Source organism: Bombina bombina, chromosome 6 (assembly GCF_027579735.1).
Source record: "Bombina bombina isolate aBomBom1 chromosome 6, aBomBom1.pri, whole genome shotgun sequence".
In the NCBI taxonomy this organism is placed as follows: Eukaryota; Metazoa; Chordata; class Amphibia; order Anura; family Bombinatoridae; genus Bombina; species Bombina bombina.
Genome location: NC_069504.1, coordinates 734,287,230 through 734,311,865, shown reverse-complemented (window position 1 = coordinate 734,311,865; position 24,636 = coordinate 734,287,230). Strand labels below are relative to the sequence as shown.

Below are 24,636 nucleotides of genomic sequence, written 5' to 3'. Positions count from 1 at the left end.
ACAGTAGTTATGATTGTCGGCTATCAGTGACTTTACATCCACTTTAACAGCCGTATTTACCAGGGAAAAGGCTGGTATATGGTATTATCAATAACTATGCCAATGGAAGCCATAGGCGTTTCTATGGATACCTGGCATAGACACATGTAGGCGGGTCGTATGACATTTTGTCGCTGATTGGCTGTTACTTGTTTTCTTCCAAGTTTTGATTTTTTGGAGACCCGCCCCAGGAAGCGGAAGTGCAGAGAGCAGCTCGAGAGTTAGTGCTAGTAGTTTGGCGAGTGAGGAGTGAGTCAGAAACATGGTGTCGTGGATCATCTCCCGAGGCGTTGTGTGAGTAGTGTCATTTGTATCTTATACGTGTGGAATCGCTGTATACAAGACACAAATATGACACAACGCTGGTGTCACACACAGGCACCTGGGGGCGATCATACATAGACAAGTGTGACCACCGGTACAGCACAATCTTAGTAACCAATGGCCAGTAGTATGCTTTGTGCGGTGGTTCTGTAATGTGTCGTGCCAGCTGCCCCTTCCTGTCTGTCTGGTATAGTTTGTCATTCTTTGGCTGTCATCATCGTGCCTGTCTGCAGTTAAACTGCCTAAGTAGTGTTCTTACCTGGTCTTCCAACTATTTTAAGACATAGAGTTTTCTCTCCGATTTACATATCTGTCAGGAAGTGTATAGTAGAGAAAAACACATGACTAATTTTGTTCCGAGTAGACTGTTTTAAAAGGCTTAGTTTTTGTTCTTAAATTTTACTTTTGTCTACTCCGTAGAGTATCCAAAACTATTATGAATGTTTTGGATTATGTAAAATATAGATATATGGCAGGAGTGTGTTTGTACTGAGAATGGCATCAGGTGTTTCTATTCTTTAGTATGTGTGTCTACAGAGAGTGGCATCATGTGTGTCTGTTTTACAGTTTGTGTGTGTGCAGAGAGTGACAGCAGGTGTGTCTGTTCTACAGTGTGTGCACAGAGTGGAATCATGTGTGTGTATACTATTACAGATAGTGTAATCATGTGTGTCCTAAAGTTTGTGTGTATACAGAGAGTGGAGTCATGTGTGTCTGTTCTACAGTGTGTGTGTGTGCAGAGAGTGACAGCAGGTGTTTGTTCTACAGTGTGTATACAGAGAGTGGAATCGTGTGTCTGTTCTACAGTGTGTGTGTGTGTGTGCAGAGAGTGACAGCAGGTGTGTTTGTTCTACAGTGTGTATACAGAGAGTGGAATCATGTGTGTCCTACAGTGTGTGTGTATACAGAGAGTGGAATTGTGTGTATACAGAGAGTGGAATTGTGTGTCCTACAGTGTGTGTGTATACAGAGAGTGGAATTGTGTGTCCTACAGTGTGTGTGTGTGTATACAGAGAGTGGAATTGTGTGTCCTACAGTGTGTGTGTGTATACAGAGAGTGGAATCATGTGTGTCCTACAGTGTGTGTGTGTATACAGAGAGTGGAATCATGTGTGTCCTACAGTGTGTGTGTGTGTGTGTATACAGAGAGTGGAATCATGTGTGTCCTACAGTGTGTGTGTGTGTATACAGAGAGTGGAATCATGTGTGTCTGTTCTACAGTGTGTGTGTGTATACAGAGAGTGGAATCATGTGTGTCTGTTCTACAATGTGTGTATACAGAGAGTGGAATCATGTGTGTCTGTTCTACAGTGTGTGTATACAGAGAGTGGAATCATGTGTGTCTGTTCTACAGTGTGTGTGTGTGTATACAGAGTGGAATCGTGTGTTCTACAGTGTGTGTGTATACAGAGAGTGGAATCGTGTGTGTGTGTGTGTATACAGAGAGTGGAATCATGTGTCCTACAGTGTGTGTGTATACAGAGAGTGGAATTATGTGTGTACAGAGAGTGGAATCATGTGTGTCCTACAGTGTGTGTATACAGAGAGTGGAATCATGTGTGTCTGTTCTACAGTGTGTGTGTGTACAGAGAGTGGAATCGTGTGTCTGTTCTACAGTGTGTGTGTATACAGAGAGTGGAATCGTGTGTCTGTTCTACAGTGTGTGTGTGTACAGAGAGTGGAATTAGGTGCGTCTGTTTTAAATTGTGTGTGTTTTACATTGTGTGTGTGTAGAGAGTTGCATCAGGTGTGTCTGTTCTAGAATATGGTTGTGCATGTGTGTTTGTTTGTTCTACGGTATGGGTGTGTGTGTGTTTAGAGAATGGCATCTGGTAGGTCTGTTCTATAGTATGGGTGTGTGTAGAGAGTGGCATCAAGTGTCTGTTCAACAGTATGTGTGTACGTATATATAGAGAGTTGCATCTGGTGTGTCTGTTCTACACAGTATGGTTGTGCATAGAGTGGCATCAGGTGTGTCTGTTCTACAGTGTGTGTGAATAGAGAGGGGCATCGGGTATGTCTGTTCTACAATGTGCGTGTATATTGAAAGTGGCATCAGGTGTGTCTGTGCTACCGTGTGTGTATATATATAGAGAGAGACAGACAGCGTCAGCTGGTGTTTGTTCTACCGTGTGTATATAGTGTGGCAACTGCCACTCACTATATACACACGTTACCACTCTTTATATACATACGCACACTGTAGTACAGACATACCAACTGCCACTTTCTATATATACACAAACATGCACGCACACTGTAGAAAAGAGTGGCAGCTGGTGTGTCTGTTCTACCGTATGTGTGTCTAGATCAATATTGACTGTTCAGAAGTGTGTCTGTTTCATAGTATATGTATGTAATGCAGCTAGGAGTATTCTGACCAAAGAGTAGCTAGAACTGTGCCAGTAAAGATGTGTAGTGACTGGCTGGGAATGTTTCTGTACTGCAGTATGTACAAAGAGTTAGGCAGGAGTATGTATTTTGAACTATCAATAGTGTTTGTGTATAGAGAGATGCCAGATGTTTGTGTGTAAAGCACGTGTCAGTTGCAGTGTATGTGTATAGAGAGATGCCAGGAGCATGTTTCTTTTATAGTTTGTATAAATATGTGGCTTGTTATAAAACTAATTAAAGGCATGTACCCAAATAATTTTTATATTGTATGTCTACTCTACTACATGCAAATAAAAATGCAAGTTTAAGCACAGATACTGATGATATGAAATGTCAGAAGTGTTTTGAAGCGTTTGTGTGTATAGTCAGGACATTGTGTGTGTCCTGAAGTATGTATGCTTATATTGAGAAGCCCGTAGTTAGTCTGCTTTGAACTTTGAATGAGTACAACTGCCATGTACATGTGTGCCTGTTTTGCAGTACGGCTGTAGCGAGAGCTGCCCATTGTGTGTGTCTGTTTTGCAGTACGGCTGTAGCGAGAGCTGCCTGTTGTGTGTGTCTGTTCTACAGTATGGTTGTAGAGAGAGCTGCCTGTTGTGTGTCTCTGTTTTGGAGTACAGTTGTAGCGAGAGCTGCCCGTTGTGTGTCTGTTTTGCACTACGGTTGTAGCAAGAGCTGCCTGTTGTGTTTTTCTATGTTGCAGTACTGTCGTAGTGAGAGCTGCCCGTTGTGTGTGTCTGTTTTGCTGTATGGTTGTAGCAAGAGCTGCCCATTGTGTGTGTCTGTTTTGCAGTATGGTTGTAGCGAGAGCTGCCTGTTGTGTGTGTCTGTTTTGCAGTATGGTTGTAGCAAGAGCTGCCCGTTGTGTTTTTCTATGTTGCAGTACTGTCGTAGTGAGAGCTGCCCGTTGTGTGTGTCTGTTTTGCTGTATGGTTGTAGCAAGAGCTGCTCGTTGTGTGTGTCTGTTTTGCAGTACGGTTTTAGATAGAGCTGCCTGTTGTGTGTCTGTTTTGCAGTATGGTTGTAGCAAGAGCTGCTCGTTGTGTGTGTCTGTTCTGCCTGTTGTGTGTCTGTTTTGCAGTGTGGCTGTAGCGAGAGCTGCCCATTGTGTGTGTCTGTTTTGCAGTATGGTTGTAGCGAGAGCTGCCTGGTGTGTGTGTGTGTGTCTGTTTGCAGTATGGTTGTAGCGAGCGCTGCCCGTTGTGTGTGTCTGTTTTGCACTATGGTTGTAGCAAGAGCTGCTCATTGTGTGTGTCTGTTTTGCAGTACGGTTGTAGAGAGAGCTGACCGTTGTGTGTGTCTGTTTTGCAGTACGGTTGTAGCGAGAGCTGCTCATTGTGTGTGTCTGTTTGTTTTGCAGTACGGTTGTAGAGAGCTGCCTGTTGTGTGTGTGTGTGTGTGTCTGTTTTGCAGTATGGTTGTAGCGAGCTGCCTGTTGTGTGTGTCTGTTTTGCAGTATGGTTGTAGCGAGAGCTGCTCGTTGTGTGTGTCTGTTTTGCAGTACGGTTGTAGAGAGCTGCCTGTTGTCTCTGTTCTGCAGTATGCATTTGTATAGAGAGCTTTCAAGAAAATATTTTTTAAAATAACACTGAGGCGAGAAATAAGACTGTAAGCCAGCTAAGCAAAGAAAAATCTGGACACGTATTCAAGGACAGGCAGATAGAGAAATACATTTTTTTTTGTTTGTTTTTTTAAAAGCAACATTTTAAAAATATACAGCTGTCCTATTTTTTTAGAAAAATAATTTTGTAATGTTATTTTGATTTATGTAAAATATTTTTACCTAATTTAAAGGGACAGTAAACCTAGCTTTTTTCTTAAAATAATTATAAATGCCACATGTAAATATAGCAATCTAGCTGCATTTCACCTTTCCAAACATTGTAGATATTAAAAACTTCTCTAATGTAAATTTATTATTATTATTTTTTTTATGCTGCATCTGCTTAACCTATCCCCTATGAATCGATCGCACAGTTCCTTGAGTGTCAAGCGCGCGTTACTTGATTGACAGGGATTGTTAAATTAAAACACTGACTGACTGTTTTGCAGTATGGTTGTAGCGAGAGCTGTCTGTTGTGTGTCTGTTTTGCAGTAAGGTTGTAGTGAGAGCTACCCGTTGTGTTTTTCTGTGTTGCAGTACTGTCGTAGCAAGAGCTGCCTATTGTGTGTCTGTTTTGCAGTATGGTTGTAGCGAGAGCTGCCCGTTGTGTGTGTCTGTTTTGCAGTATGGTTATAGCGAGAGCTGCCTGTTGTGTGTCTGTTTTGCAGTATGGTTGTAGCGAGAGCTGCCCGTTGTGTGTGTCTGTTTTGCAGTATGGTTATAGCGAGAGCTGCCTGTTGTGTGTCTGTTTTGCAGTATGGTTGTAGCGAGAGCTGTCTGTTGTGTGTCTGTTTTGCAGTAAGGTTGTAGTGAGAGCTGCCCGTTGTGTTTTTCTGTGTTGCAGTACTGTCGTAGCAAGAGCTGACTGTTGTGTGTCTGTTTTGCAGTATGGTTATAGCGAGAGCTGCCTGTTGTGTGTCTGTTTTGCAGTATGGTTGTAGCGAGAGCTGCCCGTTGTGTGTGTCTGTTTTGCAGTATGGTTATAGCGAGAGCTGTCGGTTGTGTGTCTGTTTTGCAGTATGGTTGTAGCGAGAGCTGCCTGTTGTGTGTCTGTTTTGCAGTATGGTTGTAGCGAGAGCTGCCTGTTGTGTGTCTGTTTTGCAGTATGGTTGTAGCGAGAGCTGCCTGTTGTGTGTCTGTTTTGCAGTATGGTTGTAGCGAGAGCTGCCTGTTGTGTGTCTGTTTTGCAGTATGGTTGTAGCAAGAGCTGCCTGTTGTGTGTCTGTTTTGCAGTATGGTTGTAGCAAGAGCTGCCTGTTGTGTGTCTTTTTTGCAGTATGGTTGTAGCAAGAGCTGCCTGTTGTGTGTCTTTTTTGCAGTATGGTTGTAGCAAGAGCTGCCTGTTGTGTGTCTTTTTTGCAGTATGGTTGTAGCAAGAGCTGCCTGTTGTGTGTCTGTTTTGCAGTATGGTTGTAGCAAGAGCTGCCTGTTGTGTGTCTGTTTTGCAGTATGGTTGTAGCAAGAGCTGCCTGTTGTGTGTCTGTTTTGCAGTATGGTTGTAGCGAGAGCTGCCTGTTGTGTTTTTCTATGTTGCAGTACTGTCGTAGTGAGAGCTTCCCGTTGGGTGTGTCTGTTTTGCAGTATGGTTATAGCGAGAGCTGCCCGATGTGTTTTTCTATGTTGCAGTACTGTCGTAGCGAGAGCTGCCCGTTGTGCCCGTTTTCATATGCGATTGAATGTTTTTTTTATCTTGTAGTGCTCATAACATTACAGTGTAACTATATGTGAGCCGTAACACACCTTCATTTACTGACACTTTAAAATAAAACTTTATAGCTGAAACATAAATCATGATTCACTTTAGAAAAAAAATGGTTGTTCTAACAGTATATAGACTTTTTTTTTTTTTTAATCGATTTTTAAAATAATCCGGCTAATTGTAATTATGAATTATAAAGGTAATTATTAATGCAAATTTTCTCTTAACTTTTATGTTTCTTTTGAGAATGTAATATGTTTACATTAGCATCGCAAAAACTCTTGTACACTAGATTTTTCTTTGCATAAATATTTTGTAGATGATTCATTTACATAGCCCATCTGGGAGTGTTTTTGTAACAATGTATAGTTTTGCTTATTTTTAAATAGCATTGTGCTGATTTTTAGACTCCTAACCAAGCCCTAAAGTTTTAGATGTATACTCTTGTCTACATACTCCGGCTTGTGTAATGGGACTTTTCATATGGGGGGGGGGGGTCTGCCTCTCCCTCCTTTCTCAGCCTCTTTCAGTGGGTGTTCCAGTCTAACACCATCAACTGTTAAACTGGGAGCTTCTAATTAATTTTTAAAAGGTTTTATACTGTGTATCTGTGCATATTCTTCTTTATAGTAGTGTTGATTACACAAAGTTGTATGAAAATTGGTGTATACTGTCCCTTTAATATCTTGCTGTGCCTGAAAGTATGTCAGGTTTGGCATTGAGTTGCATTCTTGAATAGAACATTCTCATTACATTCTCCAGGCTCTCACTAAGGCGTCACTCGCTTGTGATCTGAATGTTTTCTGCTTTCTTGATGTTACCAAGATAAATATGTATTTTCTGTATAACTTTATCAAAAAGAAAATTAAATTAGGTTTTAGGAAGCTCTTAAAGGGACAAGAAACTGTTCTTTCACGAAACAAATTCAACATAACATCTTAAACAACTTTCCTGTTTGCTTAATTCTCTCGTTATCCTTTGCTGAAGGAGCAGCAATGCACTTCAGGGAGCTAGATAAACACATCTAGTGAACCATTCACAAGAGCAAATGTGTGCAGACACCAATCATCAGCTAGCTCCCAGTAGTGTTAACATTTAAAAAGAAGGGTATTTTAAAGTATATATCGAAACTTTATTTGTGTTCTGTTTAATATTAATTGTGTATTAAAAACTTTACACTATACTAATATTATTTTATCTCTCTTTCTGATCCAGCTGTATAACTAGCTGTAATGTTTGGAGCAGCAGCAGTTTCTGCTTTGGACCAGCAGTGCTCTGCAGTTCCTTAGCGGTACTTCTATGTTGTGTTTAACCCTTTGCAGGGGTTAAACTACATAAAGATGTAGGGTCGCTAGTTTATAGAATATAATTTTATTAACTCTAATGGCCTTTTAATTAATCTACATATTCTTTTTAGGCGAATCATTGCTGTCTACTCAATTTTTGTGTTTGATGTCACTCTAATGGGACGTTCTAGTGTAAACAATTGCATGCAGTTTTTGCACTACTGACACTGCAGCTCTGCGTGTTTCACCTCACTGTGGTTAAACACATAGCTAAATTCCCATTCAGAAGATACAGAGAACTGCTGGAAACAGCCAGTGAGCCAATCGCCAGTTGTTTTCCGCTGTAGCATCTCTGTGGGGTACTTTAACTGTGTGTTTAACCACTTTGTGGAGGTTAAACACATAGAATTGCAGAGTTATTGCACTAGAATATCCTTTTAAAATGTTTAAAGTGCAGTAAAAAAATCCCCTTTTCCCCTTTTGTTTCATGATTCAGATAGAGCATGCAATTTTAAGCAACTTTCTAATTTTACTCCTATTATCGATTTTCTTCATTCTCTTGGTATCTTTATTTGAAAAAGCAAGAATGAAACTTTGGAGCCAGCCTATTTTTGTTCAGTACCCTGGATAGTGCTTGCTGATTGGTGTCTAAATGTAGTAATCCAATAAGCAAGCTCTACCCAGGTGCTGAACCAAAAATTTGCCGGCTCCTTAGCTTAAGATTCCTGCTTTATCAAATAAAGATACCAAGAGAATGAAGAAAAAATGATACTAGGAGTAAATTCTATCTATCTGAATCATGAAATAAAATATTTGGATTGCATGTCCCTTTAAAGTGAAGGTACATTTTCATCAATGAGTCCCCGGTTTTTAAAAATATTTTTAAAAACAGGGGCACTTTCATTGATGAAAATTTACATTGCACTGGATTTGAAGAAATACTTACCTTTTACTTCTGCAAAACCGGATCGCCGATCTCAGCCTCAGTTCCTCTGTACTGACGTCAGAAATGACAAAACCGGCTTCCTCCAATCATGGCTTGCACCCCAGAGCGTCCAGCTCGTGATGCCCGGCTGTGATTGGAGGAAGCCAGTTTTGTCATTGCTGTGGTCTACAGCAGGAAGAAGAAGAACAAAGAAGGAGGGGGATCGTCGATCCGGCTTTGCAGAAGTAAAAGGTAAGTATTTCTACAAATCTGGTGCAATGTTAATTTTCATCAATGAAAGTGCCCCTGTTTTTAAAAATATTTTTAAAAACCGGGCACTCATTGATGAAAATTGACCTTCACTTTAAGTAATTTATATGTAGTAACTTTGAACCTAAACACAATTTGTTCGGTATAACAGTATGTCACTCCTTTCTTTGTATCGTAGGCTTGTCTTTGGTTTACTGTATCCTGCATATTCATCGTACAAAGCTGTGAAAACAAAGAATGTTCGAGAATATGTAAGTATCACACTTTCACCTTTAGTTAAACATTCTCTTTGTTAAAGGGACATTAAACTGCTAGGTGTACCTACAGTAACACAATTACTGCTTGCCATGCTATTGTTTTTCTTCTTGTCTCTGCAGCTGTCTTAAAGGGACAGTTTAGTCCAAATTAAACTTTCATGATTCAGATAGGACATGCAATTTTAAACAACTTTCCAATTTACTTTTATCAAAGTTTGCTTTGTTCCCTTGGTATTCTTTGTAGGGTCTAATAAGTCCTTGAAGGCGACCTCTTATCTCAGTGCATTTTGAAAGTTTTTCACAGCTAGACAGCGCTAGTTCATGTGTGTCGTATAGATAACAATGTGTTCACTCCCATAGTCATCTAGGAGTCAGCACTGATTGGCTAAAATGCAAGTCTGTCAAAAGAACTAAAAAAAAAGGGGGGCAGTCTGCAGAGACTTAGGTACAAGGTAATCACAGAGGTAAACAGTGTTGGTTATGCAAAACTGAAGAATGGGTAATAAATGGATTATCTATATTTTTAAACAATACAAATTCTGGAGTAAACTGTCCCTTTTTTAATGTTTTTCTAATGACTTATTTTACCATCAGCAGAGTATAAAATGTATGAGAATTACTTATTTAGGTTTATTTTGTATATGAAATAGCTGTTTTTGTTCTTTGACACCACAACTAACAAAATGGGTTGAGCTTGCAGGTAAATCAGGTCTCCCTTATTTTATCACTTTCTGTACACACATGCTTCCTTATCTTACCTCTGTCTGTATGCCAAATCCTAATACGTAGGGGCCGGATGATCAAAAACTCAGCATCATGGAGAGAAATCTTGCCAAATGTTTGGAGGCTTTTTTGAGCATTGTTTTGCAATGATGGTGTCTCTCCTTTCACATCCAGAACTCTGCATAGAGAGAGAAACATCTCGCAAGAAAAAAAATCGCCTTTTTTGAAAGTCTTTGAGGGACCTTGTGGTACCGACAAGACGTTTTAGATCATCTCACCAGGCCCTTAGAGAGAACAATTTAAAATTAGCATTTTATTACTTCTCTCTCCTAACCTCCACTGGGAGTGTAATTTATTCTGATGGCTATATTTACACATCTTTTCTATAGCCTATACTTAAGTATAGAATCTTTCAGTATAGGTAGGATACCACAAGCAAAATCAGCTATTTCAAATATAAAGGTAGTGGAGTTAATTGTATGCAATTTAATACACGCCAGCAGGTAAAAATGTATAATTGGGAACACATTAAAGGGAAGAAAAATTTAGGGTAAACTGTCCTTTTTCTGGTTAGTGAAGCTCTGCATCTTCACACTAGGTACCACCATCTTGGAATTCGAGTATACTCGCACACTGTGACAGAAGCAGTAAGCATTCACAGATCAGTGATATTGTTTTTTTTCTTCACAAGCCTTAGGGGCGGATTTATCATGTGTCTGGTGGACATGATCCGCTGTAGCGATCATGTCCTCTAGACATCGATAAATGCCAACAGCATACGCTGTCGGCATTTATAATTGCACAAGCAGTTCTGGTGAACTGCTTTAGCAATGCCGCCCCCTGCAGATAATCGGACGCTAGCAGGGGGTGTCAATCAACCCGATTGTATGTGATTGGGCGGATTGCTGTCCGCCACCTCAGAGGTGGCGTACGAGTTAAGGAGCAGCGGTCTTAAGACTGCTGCTTCTTAACTCCTGTTTCCGGTGAGCCTGAAGGCTCGTGCGGAAACAGATGTATTTGGCCCCATTCAGGCCATGATAAATCGGCCCCTTATGGTTCTCTTCGGTTTAGAGTGCACAATACAGAGCGGGAGCTGTACATTTTTTGCAGTGGGTACATTCCTCTTAATTATTCCTGGTGCCTTCTTATATTTGTTATGTAACTTTTAAACCTTGTAAAAAAACTGCAGATATGTAAAACGTCTGTTTTCTGTTGTGTAAGCTAACCTAAAGTGCGAGGTACAGCTGTCATAAGGCAGTAGCGTCACTAATCTGGGATCGTGCACTGCTTCTTTCACAGGATGCTACAAGATGGCGGCGCTCTGTATAAAGAAGCTGAGCTTTGCCAACTGGCTTCTGTAATGTGTTATAATAAGAGAGAGACTTGAGGGGACTGCCAGATTCCCATGTTTTACATTGGGGAGCATGGGATATTAATAAAGTGTCCCAACTATACTTCCAAGATGAGCTAAAAGTTCTAGAAATCCTAATAATGGACAGACACCCACAGCCTAACTGGTTTCAATTTGAGCAGATAAAACTATGCAATTTTCTGGTTGCGTGGGGATTTCTGAAAAAATGGACTAAGACATCAAACTGACTGGGAAAAAATGTGGCAATCAGGATCCAAATTGATTAAACCCCTTTCCTGGCACTGCACCCTTATAATGAAAGACGTGGCCGCAGGTGACGTCTGGCAGCTGAAAGCCTGGGAAAAAGATCTGAAAGTTATAATTCCGGACAAGACCTTGACTCAGGTCTTTTCTATCACTAAAAAACGCTCCATTGTGCAAAGTCTATAGAACTCTTTGTTAAATTAACTCTTAGATGGCACTACATAGCTTTACGACTTTCACAAATCCCCAGCATTCATCGCAATGCTGGAGGGAATGTGGACAGGTGGGATCCGACTTGCATATCTGGTGGGACTGCCCATTAATAGCTCCATTATGGGAGGAAGTGTTTAGTCTAGGCACAATCCCTGGGATTAGAGTTCAAAAACCCCTCAGTCTGCTCTCTTAAACATCTTTCCACAGAAAATGGCCAAAACTTTGAAACACTTAGCTACTTTCATTTTTGCAGCTACAAAAATATCTATAGCTAGAGCATGGAAACAGCCAAATCCTCCCTCTCTAGAGAGTGTTTTGAAAGCAATTGAGTCATTTGCTACAATGGAAAGAGGCGTTCATCAGCAATAGATAAGTTAGATTTATATTGGAGCATCTGGGATACATGGTTTCTTAGATCACACCCCAAAAGAACAGACACTAAAATCCACAAAAAAGGGTCCTAGGTGAATTCGAGCTCTGGATGCTCTGGAGAGTAGTACATCCAAGTAGCGTTCTATCCGCTTACCATGCACAAATTGTTGTGTATACTTCCGTGTTTTTTTTATTGTTCCCACCTCCTAAGATGTGGAATGGCGGCAACTTGGGAGACGTCAGTTATTGTATCAGTATTATTGTTTGTGTTGATACATTTCACTATTCTCTTGCTATACAATTAAGGTTCAAAAGAAAGATAATTAAGCAATAATAAGTCAAAGCTATTTATTTCTTATGTAATTACTTTGTAAATCCTTTATTAGTTCTAAAGTTGTTTCGCACAAAGTAATATATTACAGAAAATGGAAAAGAGAAGAAGATAAACATATTGGATGGTTTCGTTCATCACCATATGGACTATTTTACGTGGCCATTGCTAATGACCAATGGTATACTGTTGATTATGCAATGAATGCTTTGTCTCTACAGAAAAATCTCTTTGATGTTTTTTGTATCTCTTCTTCAATAAAATATTTTGAAATAAAAATAAGAGAGAGGCTTTAAAAAGAGGTACAGGAGGGAAAACGCTAGCATGGTGAGTAAGAACCAGGAGTTTAATGTCCCTTTAATCCTAGTACCTTGCTTGCTATGCTCGGTATAGATTATTCGCTCTAGTGTGTTTGTTGCAGTGCAGGTGTTGACAAACTGTCTTTGGATTTGAGAACCAGATTAAAAATGTGTAGCTCTTGTTGTTTTTTTTTTTTTTTTAACCTTTGACAACCTTAGGACGTTAAATGGCATCCCAAGGTTGTCAAAGGGTGGCATGAAACATCCTAACGGCGTCCTGCTCCCTTCCTCGTTGAAGCCTAGCAACACAGGCAGTTCCACAGGATCCAAAAGACACCGTTTTTGAGTCACATGATCACACTGACAATTATGTGACTTATTTTATACGTCACATATATAACAAGGAAAAGTGGACAGCACTCTCAGACCGGACCGGGTACACATCCCATGACTCCTAAACAGGCTCAGCTTTGGTTGCTATCACACTCACTTAAAGCTACACTATTTCCTGAGTCACAGGCAGTTAACCCCGGGCCTGCCAAGGTGCAGGTCCATAGGGAAAATTACAAAACAGACAATACAGCACACAGAAAAAGTCCAGCACTCACTCACAAGCTCTCAGCTAAGATTTAAAGCAAAGCTAGAAGAGTAAGTTACCGCATTGGGACAAGCCCAGGTACCACGTCAAGGTCTCTTCCAAAAACCTGGGTCCCTAATACAGCCACACAAATGCAGCCAAGCACACAAATGCAAGCTCTTATTCAAATGACTCCTAAACAGGCTCAGCTTTGGTTGCTATCGCACTTACTTAAAGCTACACTATTTCCAGAGTCACAGGCAGTTAACCCCATAGCAACCAAAGCTGAGCCTGTTTAGGAGTCATGGGATGTGTACCCAGTCCGGTCTGAGAGTGCTGTCCCCTTTTCCTTGTTTTGCTTACGCCCAGGGTGATTACATAAGTCCCTGAACCCGGACTTGTTCCCAGTTTGTTTGATTAAGAGCTTGCATTTGTGTGGCTGTATAAGAGACCCAGGTTTTTGGAAGAGACCTTGACGTGGTACCTGGGCTTGTCCCATTTGACCAAATGCGGTAACTGACTCTTCTAGTTTTGCTTTTAATCTTAGCTAAGAGCTTGTGAGTGAGTGCTGGGCTTTTTCTGTGTGCTGAATTTATATGTGTGTGTGTGTGTGTGTATATGTATATATATATATATATATATATATATATATATATATATATATATATATATATATATATATATATATATATATATATATATATATATATTCTGTTCTCTTCTGCTTCACAATTCATAGAGGAACGGTGTTAAAAGTATTTAGGAAATAGTGACTTTTATTATTTTCTAATTTACACTATAGACCGTAACATATCTTAATTGTCCATAGTGCCAAAAACGTAATTTGATTGAAAAACAAACAAGGTATAAAATGTTTACATAATTGATATTAAAGGGACATGAAACCCCAAATTGATTCAGATTACAATTTTAAAAAACATTCCAATTTACTTCTTTTATCTAATTTGCTTCATTCTTTAGGTATCTTTTGTTGAAGAAATAGCAATGCCACGGATGAGCTCATAACACAAGGCATCTGTGCAGCCACCAATCGGCAACTACTAAGCATCTTTAGATATGCTTTTTAACAAAGGATACCAAGTGAATGAAGCTAATTAAATAACAGAAGTAAATTGGAAAGTTATTTAAAATGGCATGTTCTGAATCATGAAATAAAAAAATGGGTTTCATGTCCCTTTAACGAGCCATTGCAGTCAATAAATGATATTCTCTCATTTCTTAGAGGTGCAGGGGAACGGATTATGTCACATTTAAACTATAAGGCCCTTTAAAATCATTAAAACAGATTGTTTAAATGCAGTTAGTGCAAAAGACTAAATATGCTTTCACCACAGGGTTGTGAAATGGCTCGGTATTAAAAGTTAATATTGGGCAGCTCTTAGATTCTCCTTTAATAGCGAGCATGGAAAGCTGTCCTACCGGATTGCACAGAGGGAATACTCCCTACCTCATCTGCTACTTTGCAGGAACTGTAATCTGCCCCATACCAGTGCCTGGAAGCGGGTGAAGGTCTCTTATTGTATAATGCAGCATGGGCTGTAGAATTGAGAGGCAGCAGAATATTGATTCTCCATCAGAATGATGGTACATCCTTAGGTGTCGCACATAAAAGTAAAAAACTTCCCAAAATGTCACAATCTTTCTTTGTGCATAGTTTCACTTGCTAATTAAATATTAACTAGTAACCTACATGTTCTTAGTTCACAGTATTTTCATTTTATTATTACTATTTATTATAACAGTGTCGTCCTCCTTGTGTGGCAAGAATATTAAACAACTAAGTATCATATGAATTTCAAAAATACATTGTAAAAATAAAAGATGGGTAAAACAAGTCTCGCATATTGTTATTTTAATGGGATAAAAAGTATAATAATAAAAAGCTGATTTGTACTGCAATTTATCAATAAACAAATACTCATTTCTAATGGTGTTTAAAGGAACACGAAACCTCAATTTGTTTTCATGATTCATGTAGAGCATAACATTTTAAACAACTTTCCAATTTTCTTTTATTAATAAATTTGCTTCATTCTCTTGGTTTTCTTTGTTGAAGGAGCAGCAATGCACTACTGAGAGCATAGTAGGGTGACCAAATGAAGAGGCATATACTGTATGTGCAGCCACCAATCACTTTTGAGTTCATGTTGTAATTTCTAATCACTATGGTGACCTTATACCCAGTGTATTTGTATGCATTAGAGTAGAGCTGCAACAACTAATCGTCATAATCGATTATGAAAATAGTTGTCAACGAATCTCATAATCGATTAGTTGGTTTGCAATTAGTTGGTCTGTGCACAACACCAGCTGCTTCACTCCAATGAACTCCTGCACATGTTATTGTGTTTTATGCTTATGTCCTTAGCCTAAAGAACGTCTACAGACGTTTACTTTTCACTTTTTCAGAACAGTATACGTTTACAACTACCGCTGGCTTATGTGCAACACAGATATAATAGTCATCATTTGGATTGTTTATATTAAATCTGGTGATTTGGAACTATGCTTTTCATGATATAGTGCTGAGCTTGTTGTTTACACCTTGCCCCTAGATTGATGGGAGTTATTTAAATTGATGTGCACTATTATCTGTTTGCACAATTATTAGCGTATTGCTTGCTATTGCTGATTATATGTACTGTATAAATAAATGTGTAAGGCTTTGTTCTGTTATTGATATACAGTCCTTAGCGCTTTTTTATTTTGTTTTTATTGTTTTTTTTTATATTTTTAATAAATTGTGGTATGTACCAGATTCATATAAGTATATATCTGTTATTTTTAGAGCGGACTAGATATTTCCCCTAACCTTATAGCTGGTTATTTACCATTGCATATAGATATTCAAGATATTTTTATGTTAGAATGAAGTCAAGGGTTACTTTATTGAGAGGCCCCTTGCCAAGGTAGAAAACACTTAGCATTGGTTAAGAGCTAACAAAGATAAATATCCCACTTTGGTGAAATTGGCAAAACCCTACTTATACATCTCAAGCACCTCAACACCATCTGAGTGCCTCTTCTCTGCTGCAGGAAATATAGATGCAAACAGAGAACCAGCCTTAGCCAGAAGCATGTGGACATGTTGAGATTTTTGCATTTCAATGCAAAGTTTCTGAAAGAGTGAATAACAGAATGTTATTAACGGTGATAGTCTAACTCTTTCTAGTTCTACCTCTTTTCAAACAGTTTGTGGTTTTGTTTTGTTTAATTATAAAACTGTGCTCTGCTGCATAAAAAATGAAGAAACAGTTGTGTTAATGTAAAGTTTTAGTCTGAAGTTTATATTTGTAACACTCATTATGTGGTTTTTATTTAAAACATAGAAAACTATTATTGATTCTCTTTTTATCCGATTAGTCGATTAATCGAAAAAATAATCGTCCGATTAATCGATTATGAAAATAATCGTTAGTTGCAGCCCTACATTAGACATATTTCTTTCATGTAATTAGCAAGAGTCCATGAGCTAGTGACGTATGGGATATACATTCCTACCAGGAGGGGCAAAGTTTCCCAAACCTCAAAATGCCTATAAATACACCCCTCACCACACCCACAATTCAGTTTTACAAACTTTGCCTCCGATGGAGGTGGTGAAGTAAGTTTGTGCTAGATTCTACGTTGATATGCGCTCCGCAGCAAGTTGGAGCCCGGTTTTCCTCTCAGCGTGCAGTGAATGTCAGAGGGATGTGAGGAGAGTATTGCCTATTTGAATGCAGTGATCTCCTTCTACGGGGTCTATTTCATAGGTTCTCTGTTATCGGTCGTAGAGATTCATCTCTTACCTCCCTTTTCAGATCGACGATATACTCTTATATATACCATTACCTCTGCTGATTCTCGTTTCAGTACTGGTTTGGCTTTCTACAAACATGTAGATGAGTGTCCTGGGGTAAGTAAATCTTATTTTCTGTGACACTCTAAGCTATGGTTGGGCACTTTGTTTATAAAGTTCTAAATATATGTATTCAAACATTTATTTGCCTTGACTCAGAATGTTCAACTTTCCTTATTTTCAGACAGTCAGTTTCATATTTGGGATAATGCATTTGATTTATTCATTTTTTCTTACCTTCAAAAATTTGACTCTTCCCTGTGGGCTGTTAGGCTCGCGGGGGCTGAAAATGCTTCATTTTATTGCGTCATTCTTGGCGCGGACTTTTTTGGCGCAAAAAATTCGTTTCCGTTTCCGGCGTCATACGTGTCGCCGGAAGTTGCGTCATTTTTTTGACGTTATTTTGCGCCAAAAATGTCGGCGTTCCGGATGTGGCGTCATTTTGGCGCCAAAAAACATTTAGGCGCCAAATAATGTGGGCGTCTTATTGGCGCGAAAAATATGGGCGTCGCTTTTGTCTCCACCTTATTTAAGTCTCATTTTTCATTGCTTCTAGTTGCTAGAAGCTTGTTCTTTGGCATTTTTTCCCATTCCTGAAACTGTCATTTAAGGAATTTGATCAATTTTGCTTACATATTGCAAAATGTCTCACGTTGCATCTGAGTCAGAAGATACTACAGGAAAATCGCTGTCTAGTGCTGGATCTACCAAAGCTAAGTGTATCTGCTGTAAACGTTTGGTAGCTATTCCTCCAGCTGTTGTTTGTATTGATTGTCATGACAAACTTGTTAAAGCAGATAATATTTCCTTTAGTAAAGTACCATTGCCTGTTGCAGTTCCTTCAACATCTAAGGTGCAGAATGTTCCTGATAATATAAGAGATTTTGTTTCTGAATCCATAAAGAAGGCTATGTCTGTTATTTCTCCTTCTAGTAAACGTAAAAAATCTTTTAAAACTTCTCTCCCTACAGATGAATTTTTAAATGAACATCATCATTCTGATTCTGATGACTCTTCTGGTTCAGAGGATTCTGTCTCAGAGGTTGATGCTGATAAATCTTCATATTTATTTAAAATGGAATTTATTCGTTCTTTACTTAAAGTTCTAATTGCTTTAGAAATAGAGGATTCTGGTCCTCTTGATACTAATTCTAAACGTTTGGATAAGGTATTTAAAGCTCCTGTGGTTATTCCAGAAGTTTTTCCTGTTCCTAATGCTATTTCTGCAGTAATTTCCAAAGAATGGGATAAATTGGGTAATTCATTTACTCCTTCTAAACGTTTTAAGCGATTATATCCTGTGCCGTCTGACAGATTAGAATTTTGGGACAAAATCCCTAAAGTTGATGGGGCTATTTCTACCCTTGCTAAACGTACTACTATTCCTACGTCAGATGGTACTTCGTTTAAGGATCCTTTAGATAGGAAAATTGAATCCTTTCTAAGAAAAGCTTATCTGTGTTCAGGTAATCTTCTTAGACCTGCTATATCTTTGGCTGATGTTGCTGCAGCTTCAACTTTCTGGTTGGAAACTTTAGCGCAACAAGTAACACATCATGATTCTCATGATATTATTCTTCTTCTACAGCATGCTAATAATTTTATCTGTGATGCCATTTTTGATATTATCAGAGTTGATGTCAGGTTTATGTCTCTAGCTATTTTAGCTAGAAGAGCTTTATGGCTTAAAACTTGGAATGCTGATATGGCTTCTAAATCAACTTTACTTTCCATTTCTTTCCAGGGTAACAAATTATTTGGTTCTCAGTTGGATTCCATTATTTCAACTGTTACTGGTGGGAAAGGAACTTTTTTACCACAGGATAAAAAATCTAAAGGTAAAAGCAGGGCTAATAATCGTTTTCGTTCCTTTCGTTTCAACAAAGAACAAAAGCCTGATCCTTCATCCTCAGGAGCAGTTTCAGTTTGGAAACCATCTCCAGTCTGGAATAAATCCAAGCCAGCTAGAAAGGCAAAGCCTGCTTCTAAGTCCACATGAAGGTGCGGCCCTCATTCCAGCTCAGCTGGTAGGGGGCAGGTTACGTTTTTTCAAGGAAATTTGGATCAATTCTGTTCACAATCTTTGGATTCAGAGCATTGTTTCAGAAGGGTACAGAATTGGTTTCAAGATGAGACCTCCTGCAAAGAGATTTTTTCTTTCCCGTGTCCCAGTAAATCCAGTAAAAGCTCAAGCATTTCTGAAATGTGTTTCAGATCTAGAGTTGACTGGAGTAATTAGGCCAGTTCCAGTTCCGGAACAGGGGATGGGGTTTTATTCAAATCTCTTCATTGTACCAAAGAAGGAGAATTCCTTCAGACCAGTTCTGGATCTAAAAATATTGAATCGTTATGTAAGAATTCCAACGTTCAAGATGGTAACTGTAAGGACTATCTTGCCTTTTGTTCAGCAAGGGAATTATATGTCCACAATAGATTTACAGGATGCATATCTGCATATTCCGATTCATCCAGATCATTATCAGTTCCTGAGATTCTCTTTTCTGGACAAGCATTACCAGTTTGTGGCTCTGCCGTTTGGCCTAACAAAGGTTCTCGGTGCCCTTCTGTCTGTAATCAGAGAACAGGGTATTGTGGTATTTCCTTATTTGGACGATATCTTGGTACTTGCTCAGTCTTTACATTTAGCAGAATCTCATACGAATCGACTTGTGTTGTTTCTTCAAGATCATGGTTGGAGGATCAATTTACCAAAAAGTTCTTTGATTCCTCAGACAAGGGTAACCTTTCTGGGTTTCCAGATGGATTCAGTGTCCATGACTCTGTCTTTAACAGACAAGAGTCGTCTAAAATTGATTGCAGCTTGTCGAAACCTTCAGTCTCAATCATTCCCTTCGGTAGCCTTATGCATGGAAATTCTAGGTCTTATGACTGCTGCATCGGACGCGATCCCCTTTGCTCGTTTTCACATGCGACCTCTTCAGCTCTGTATGCTGAAGCAATGGTGCAAGGATTACACGAAGATATCTCAATTAATATCTTTAAAACCGATTGTTCGACACTCTCTAACATGGTGGACAGATCACCATCGTTTATTTCAGGGGGCTTCTTTTGTGCTTCCGACCTGGACTGTAATTTCAACAGATGCAAGTCTCACAGGTTGGGGAGCTGTGTGGGGATCTCTGACGGCACAAGGAGTTTGGGAATCTCAGGAGGTGAGATTACCGATCAATATTTTGGAACTCCGTGCAATTTTCAGAGCTCTTCAGTTTTGGCCTCTTCTGAAGAGAGAATCGTTCATTTGTTTTCAGACAGACAATGTCACAACTGTGGCATACATCAATCATCAAGGAGGGACTCACAGTCCTCTGGCTATGAAAGAAGTATCTCGAATTTTGGTTTGGGCGGAATCCAGCTCCTGTCTAATCTCTGCGGTTCATATCCCAGGTATAGACAATTGGGAAGCGGATTATCTCAGTCGCCAAACGTTGCATCCGGGCGAATGGTCTCTTCACCCAGAGGTATTTCTTCAGATTGTTCAAATGTGGGAACTTCCAGAAATAGATCTGATGGCGTCCCATCTAAACAAGAAACTTCCCAGGTATCTGTCCAGATCCCGGGATCCTCAGGCGGAGGCAGTGGATGCATTATCACTTCCTTGGAAGTATCATCCTGCCTATATCTTTCCGCCTCTAGTTCTTCTTCCAAGAGTAATCTCCAAGATTCTGAAGGAATGCTCGTTTGTTCTGCTGGTAGCTCCGGCATGGCCTCACAGGTTTTGGTATGCGGATCTTGTCCAGATGGCCTCTTGCCAACCGTGGACTCTTCCGTTAAGACCAGACCTTCTGTCACAAGGTCCTTTTTTCCATCAGGATCTGAAATCCTTAAATTTAAAGGTATGGAGATTGAACGCTTGATTCTTGGTCAAAGAGGTTTCTCTGACTCTGTGATTAATACTATGTTACAGGCTCGTAAATCTGTATCTCGAGAGATATATTATAGAGTCTGGAAGACTTATATTTCTTGGTGTCTTTCTCATCATTTTTCTTGGCATTCTTTTAGAATACCGAGAATTTTACAGTTTCTTCAGGATGGTTTAGATAAGGGTTTGTCCACAAGTTCTTTGAAAGGACAAATCTCTGCTCTTTCTGTTCTTTTTCACAAAAAGATTGCTATTCTTCCTGATATTCATTGTTTTGTACAAGCTTTGGTTCATATAAAACCTGTTATTAAGTCAATTTCTCCTCCTTGGAGTTTGAATTTGGTTCTGGGAGCTCTTCAAGCTCCTCCGTTTGAACCTATGCATTCATTGGACATTAAATTACTTTCTTGGAAAGTTTTGTTCCTTTTGGCCATCTCTTCTGCCAGAAGAGTTTCTGAATTATCTGCTCTTTCTTGTGAGTCTCCTTTTCTGATTTTTCATCAGGATAAGGCGGTGTTGCGAACTTCTTTTGAATTTTTACCTAAAGTTGTGAATTCCAACAACATTAGTAGAGAAATTGTGGTTCCTTCATTATGTCCTAATCCTAAGAATTCTAAGGAGAAATCGTTGCATTCTTTGGATGTTGTTAGAGCTTTGAAATATTATGTTGAAGCTACGAAATCTTTCCGTAAGACTTCTAGTTTATTTGTTATCTTTTCCGGTTCTAGAAAAGGCCAGAAAGCTTCTGCCATTTCTTTGGCATCTTGGTTGAAATCTTTAATTCATCTTGCCTATGTTGAGTCGGGTAAAACTCCGCCTCAAAGAATTACAGCTCATTCTACTAGGTCAGTTTCTACTTCCTGGGCGTTTAGGAATGAAGCTTCGGTTGACCAGATTTGCAAAGCAGCAACTTGGTCCTCTTTGCATACTTTTACTAAATTCTACCATTTTGATGTATTTTCTTCTTCTGAAGCAGTTTTTGGTAGAAAAGTACTTCAGGCAGCGGTTTCAGTTTGAATCTTCTGCTTATGTTTTTCGTTAAACTTTATTTTTGGGTGTGGATTATTTTCAGCAGGAATTGGCTGTCTTTATTTTATCCCTCCCTCTCTAGTGACTCTTGTGTGGAAAGATCCACATCTTGGGTAGTCATTATCCCATACGTCACTAGCTCATGGACTCTTGCTAATTACATGAAAGAAAACATAATTTATGTAAGAACTTACCTGATAAATTCATTTCTTTCATATTAGCAAGAGTCCATGAGGCCCGCCCTTTTTTTGTGGTGGTTATGATTTTTGTATAAAGCACAATTATTCCAATTCCTTATTTTATATGCTTTCGCACTTTTTTATCACCCCACTTCTTGGCTATTCGTTAAACTGAATTGTGGGTGTGGTGAGGGGTGTATTTATAGGCATTTTGAGGTTTGGGAAACTTTGCCCCTCCTGGTAGGAATGTATATCCCATACGTCACTAGCTCATGGACTCTTGCTAATATGAACTAAATGAATTTATCAGGTAAGTTCTTGCATAAATTATGTTTTTACCACAACGCAAATACAGTGGCACCACACCGGCAACCTTTTCTATATTTATATTAGCTAACAGAAACTGTGTTCTTGTCTACATATTAATTGTAGCAGAAAAGTTGGTGCTGTGCAGTATGTAATATACTAGACAGAAAAGAGGAAGAGACCTCTCTAAAGACTGCACATATAGCACTCTGAGCCTGGACTAGAAGTGGAGGTATTGGGAAAATTAAAATGTAACTTTTATTGGATATATTTAAAATAACACTCAAGTTAAAAACAACCAAAGAATTGGAGGCCTATTCCTTAATCTTCAGTAAGCCTTTGATATGTCAAAAGTATTTGAAGGAAATTGTGTAGGTAGGAAGCTATACCTAAGACCACTATTAGAGGAATCAAAAGTTGGTAGAGAGAATCAGTATTACGATATCAGGCACCGAATATGCTGTAGTGGTGTAAAGTACTAATAAGCATTGGGAGTCATCATATATTAGGGATATAATGCCACTATATGTCTAACTATGAAAATTTCTAATAAGGATAAATATACTAGTTAGAAAGTAGGTCTTATATTTATTCAGGGCGTTATAATATATGAGTACCCAACTGTATTGATATCTAATTTACAAATATATTCTTGCCTTCTGGATTAGATATAACACTAATGACACTCAGTAAGAGTAATGTTGGTAATTGTGTGGTATCACTTGTTTTGTGCATATAACTTCACATTCATGTTGCACTTGGATTAGTACTAGATAATATAGGTTTCAGAACATATGAATTACACATGACACCTTGTGAGTGATTTAATACACTTTTATACCTGTGAAATATCACATTATTTGTGCATGTAACATCACGTAGTACTTTAAATTGATACTAGATAGTGTGGATTTCAGGGCATTTGAATTATACAAATTCTGGAGAAGACTGTCCCTTTTTAGATAATTAAGCAACTTTGATAAGAGATAAATTGGAAAGCTGTTTAAAATTGTATGCTCAATCATGTCATGAAAGAAAAGATTTGGTTTAATGTCCCTTTAAGTGTTATTGCATGGTATTTATATTCTGCATTTATTGCTTATACAATTCTGCTATAATTAGTAGTCCTTTCTCCACACAGGTGCGCTGGATGATGTACTGGATTGTATTTGCACTTTTTATGACGATAGAAACATTTACAGACATTTTTGTCTCCTGGTAAGAACTTGCTGTCATTAGTTGGGTACCTCTGACCTCCTATCTCATCTATAAATAATTACTTTTGGTTTCTTCTTTCTGTTTTGATAACATTTTAATCTTTTGGAGGCTGCCTCTGTTAGCAATGAATACCTAGATATCTATCTCAATTCATGTTTTATAAAAAGCTTTTACTGAACTTTTTTTTTTTTTCCATACAAAACATTGTAACATCTTGCACTACTGCTCTAAATTTATTACGCATCCGCAAAGGGGCTAATATTCCGTTTCCAGGCGCAAGATAAATCATTGGCCATTACAAGTGGCTGGTTATTGCTACCATGTGCTCGTGGTAGCAATTAGTGCTCTGAAAATTAACCAGAGATTAGCTCTTATTATCGGTTATTATTATTATTATCGGTTATTTGTAGAGCGCCAACAGGTTCCGCAGCGATATAAACAAAGGGGGAGTACAACAAAACAATTATAGGGTAGAGGGCCCTGCCAATAGTTGCACTGTTGTAGTCAGCTCTTAAGAAGGTGACCTACTAACAGCTGGACTATTAGGCTTACATGCTAAGAGGGTTCAGGGGATTGCAGTGGAGGAGAGGAACTGGTATTAGGAAAGGTTAGCGTAGGTTGTATGCGTCCCTGAACAGAAGAGTCTTTAGGGAGCACTTGAAGCTTTTAAAACTAGAAGAGAGTCTTGTGGAGCGAGGCAGAGAGTTCCATAAGATGGGAGCCAGTCTGGAGAAGTCCTGTAAACGGGAGTGTGATGAGGTGACAAGAGAGGAGGAGAGTAGGAGGTCATGAGCAGAGCGAAGGGGACGGGAGGGAGAGTATCTGGAGACAAGGTCGGAGATGTAGGGGGGAGCAGTGCAGTTGAGGGCTTTGTATGTCAGAGTGAGAGTTTTGTGTTTGATCCTAGAGGCAAGAGGAAGCCAGTGAAGGGATTGGCAGAGAGGCGCAGCAGATGAAGAGCGACGTGTAAGGAAGATGAGTCTGGCAGAGGCATTCATTATGGATTGTAAAGGAGCTAGGCGGCAGGTGGGGAGACCAGAGAGGACAGAGTTGCAGTAATCAAGGCGGTAAAGAATGAGAGAGTGGATTAAAATCTTAGTTGTGTCTTGTGTAAGGAAGTGTCTAATTTTAGAGATGTTTTTAAGGTGGAAGCGGCAGGCTTTAGCCAATGACTGAATGTGAGGAGTGAAGGAAAGATCTGAGTCGAATGTGATCCCGAGACATCGGGCGTGCGG

At 39.1% G+C, this 24,636-nt stretch overlaps 1 protein-coding gene across 1 annotated transcript in view; it reads left to right on the top strand.

The window, feature by feature from the left end:
- Positions 1-227: 227 nt before the first annotated feature.
- REEP4 (receptor accessory protein 4) overlaps positions 228-24,636 on the top strand; it is a 75,149-nt gene continuing 50,740 nt past the window's right edge. The window contains exons 1-3 of the mRNA XM_053717957.1: positions 228-333; positions 8,719-8,791; positions 23,325-23,401. Of these exons, the coding sequence (XP_053573932.1) occupies positions 302-333; positions 8,719-8,791; positions 23,325-23,401 (182 nt within the window). The 5' untranslated portion in view covers positions 228-301. The remainder of the gene's footprint in view (positions 334-8,718; positions 8,792-23,324; positions 23,402-24,636) is intronic.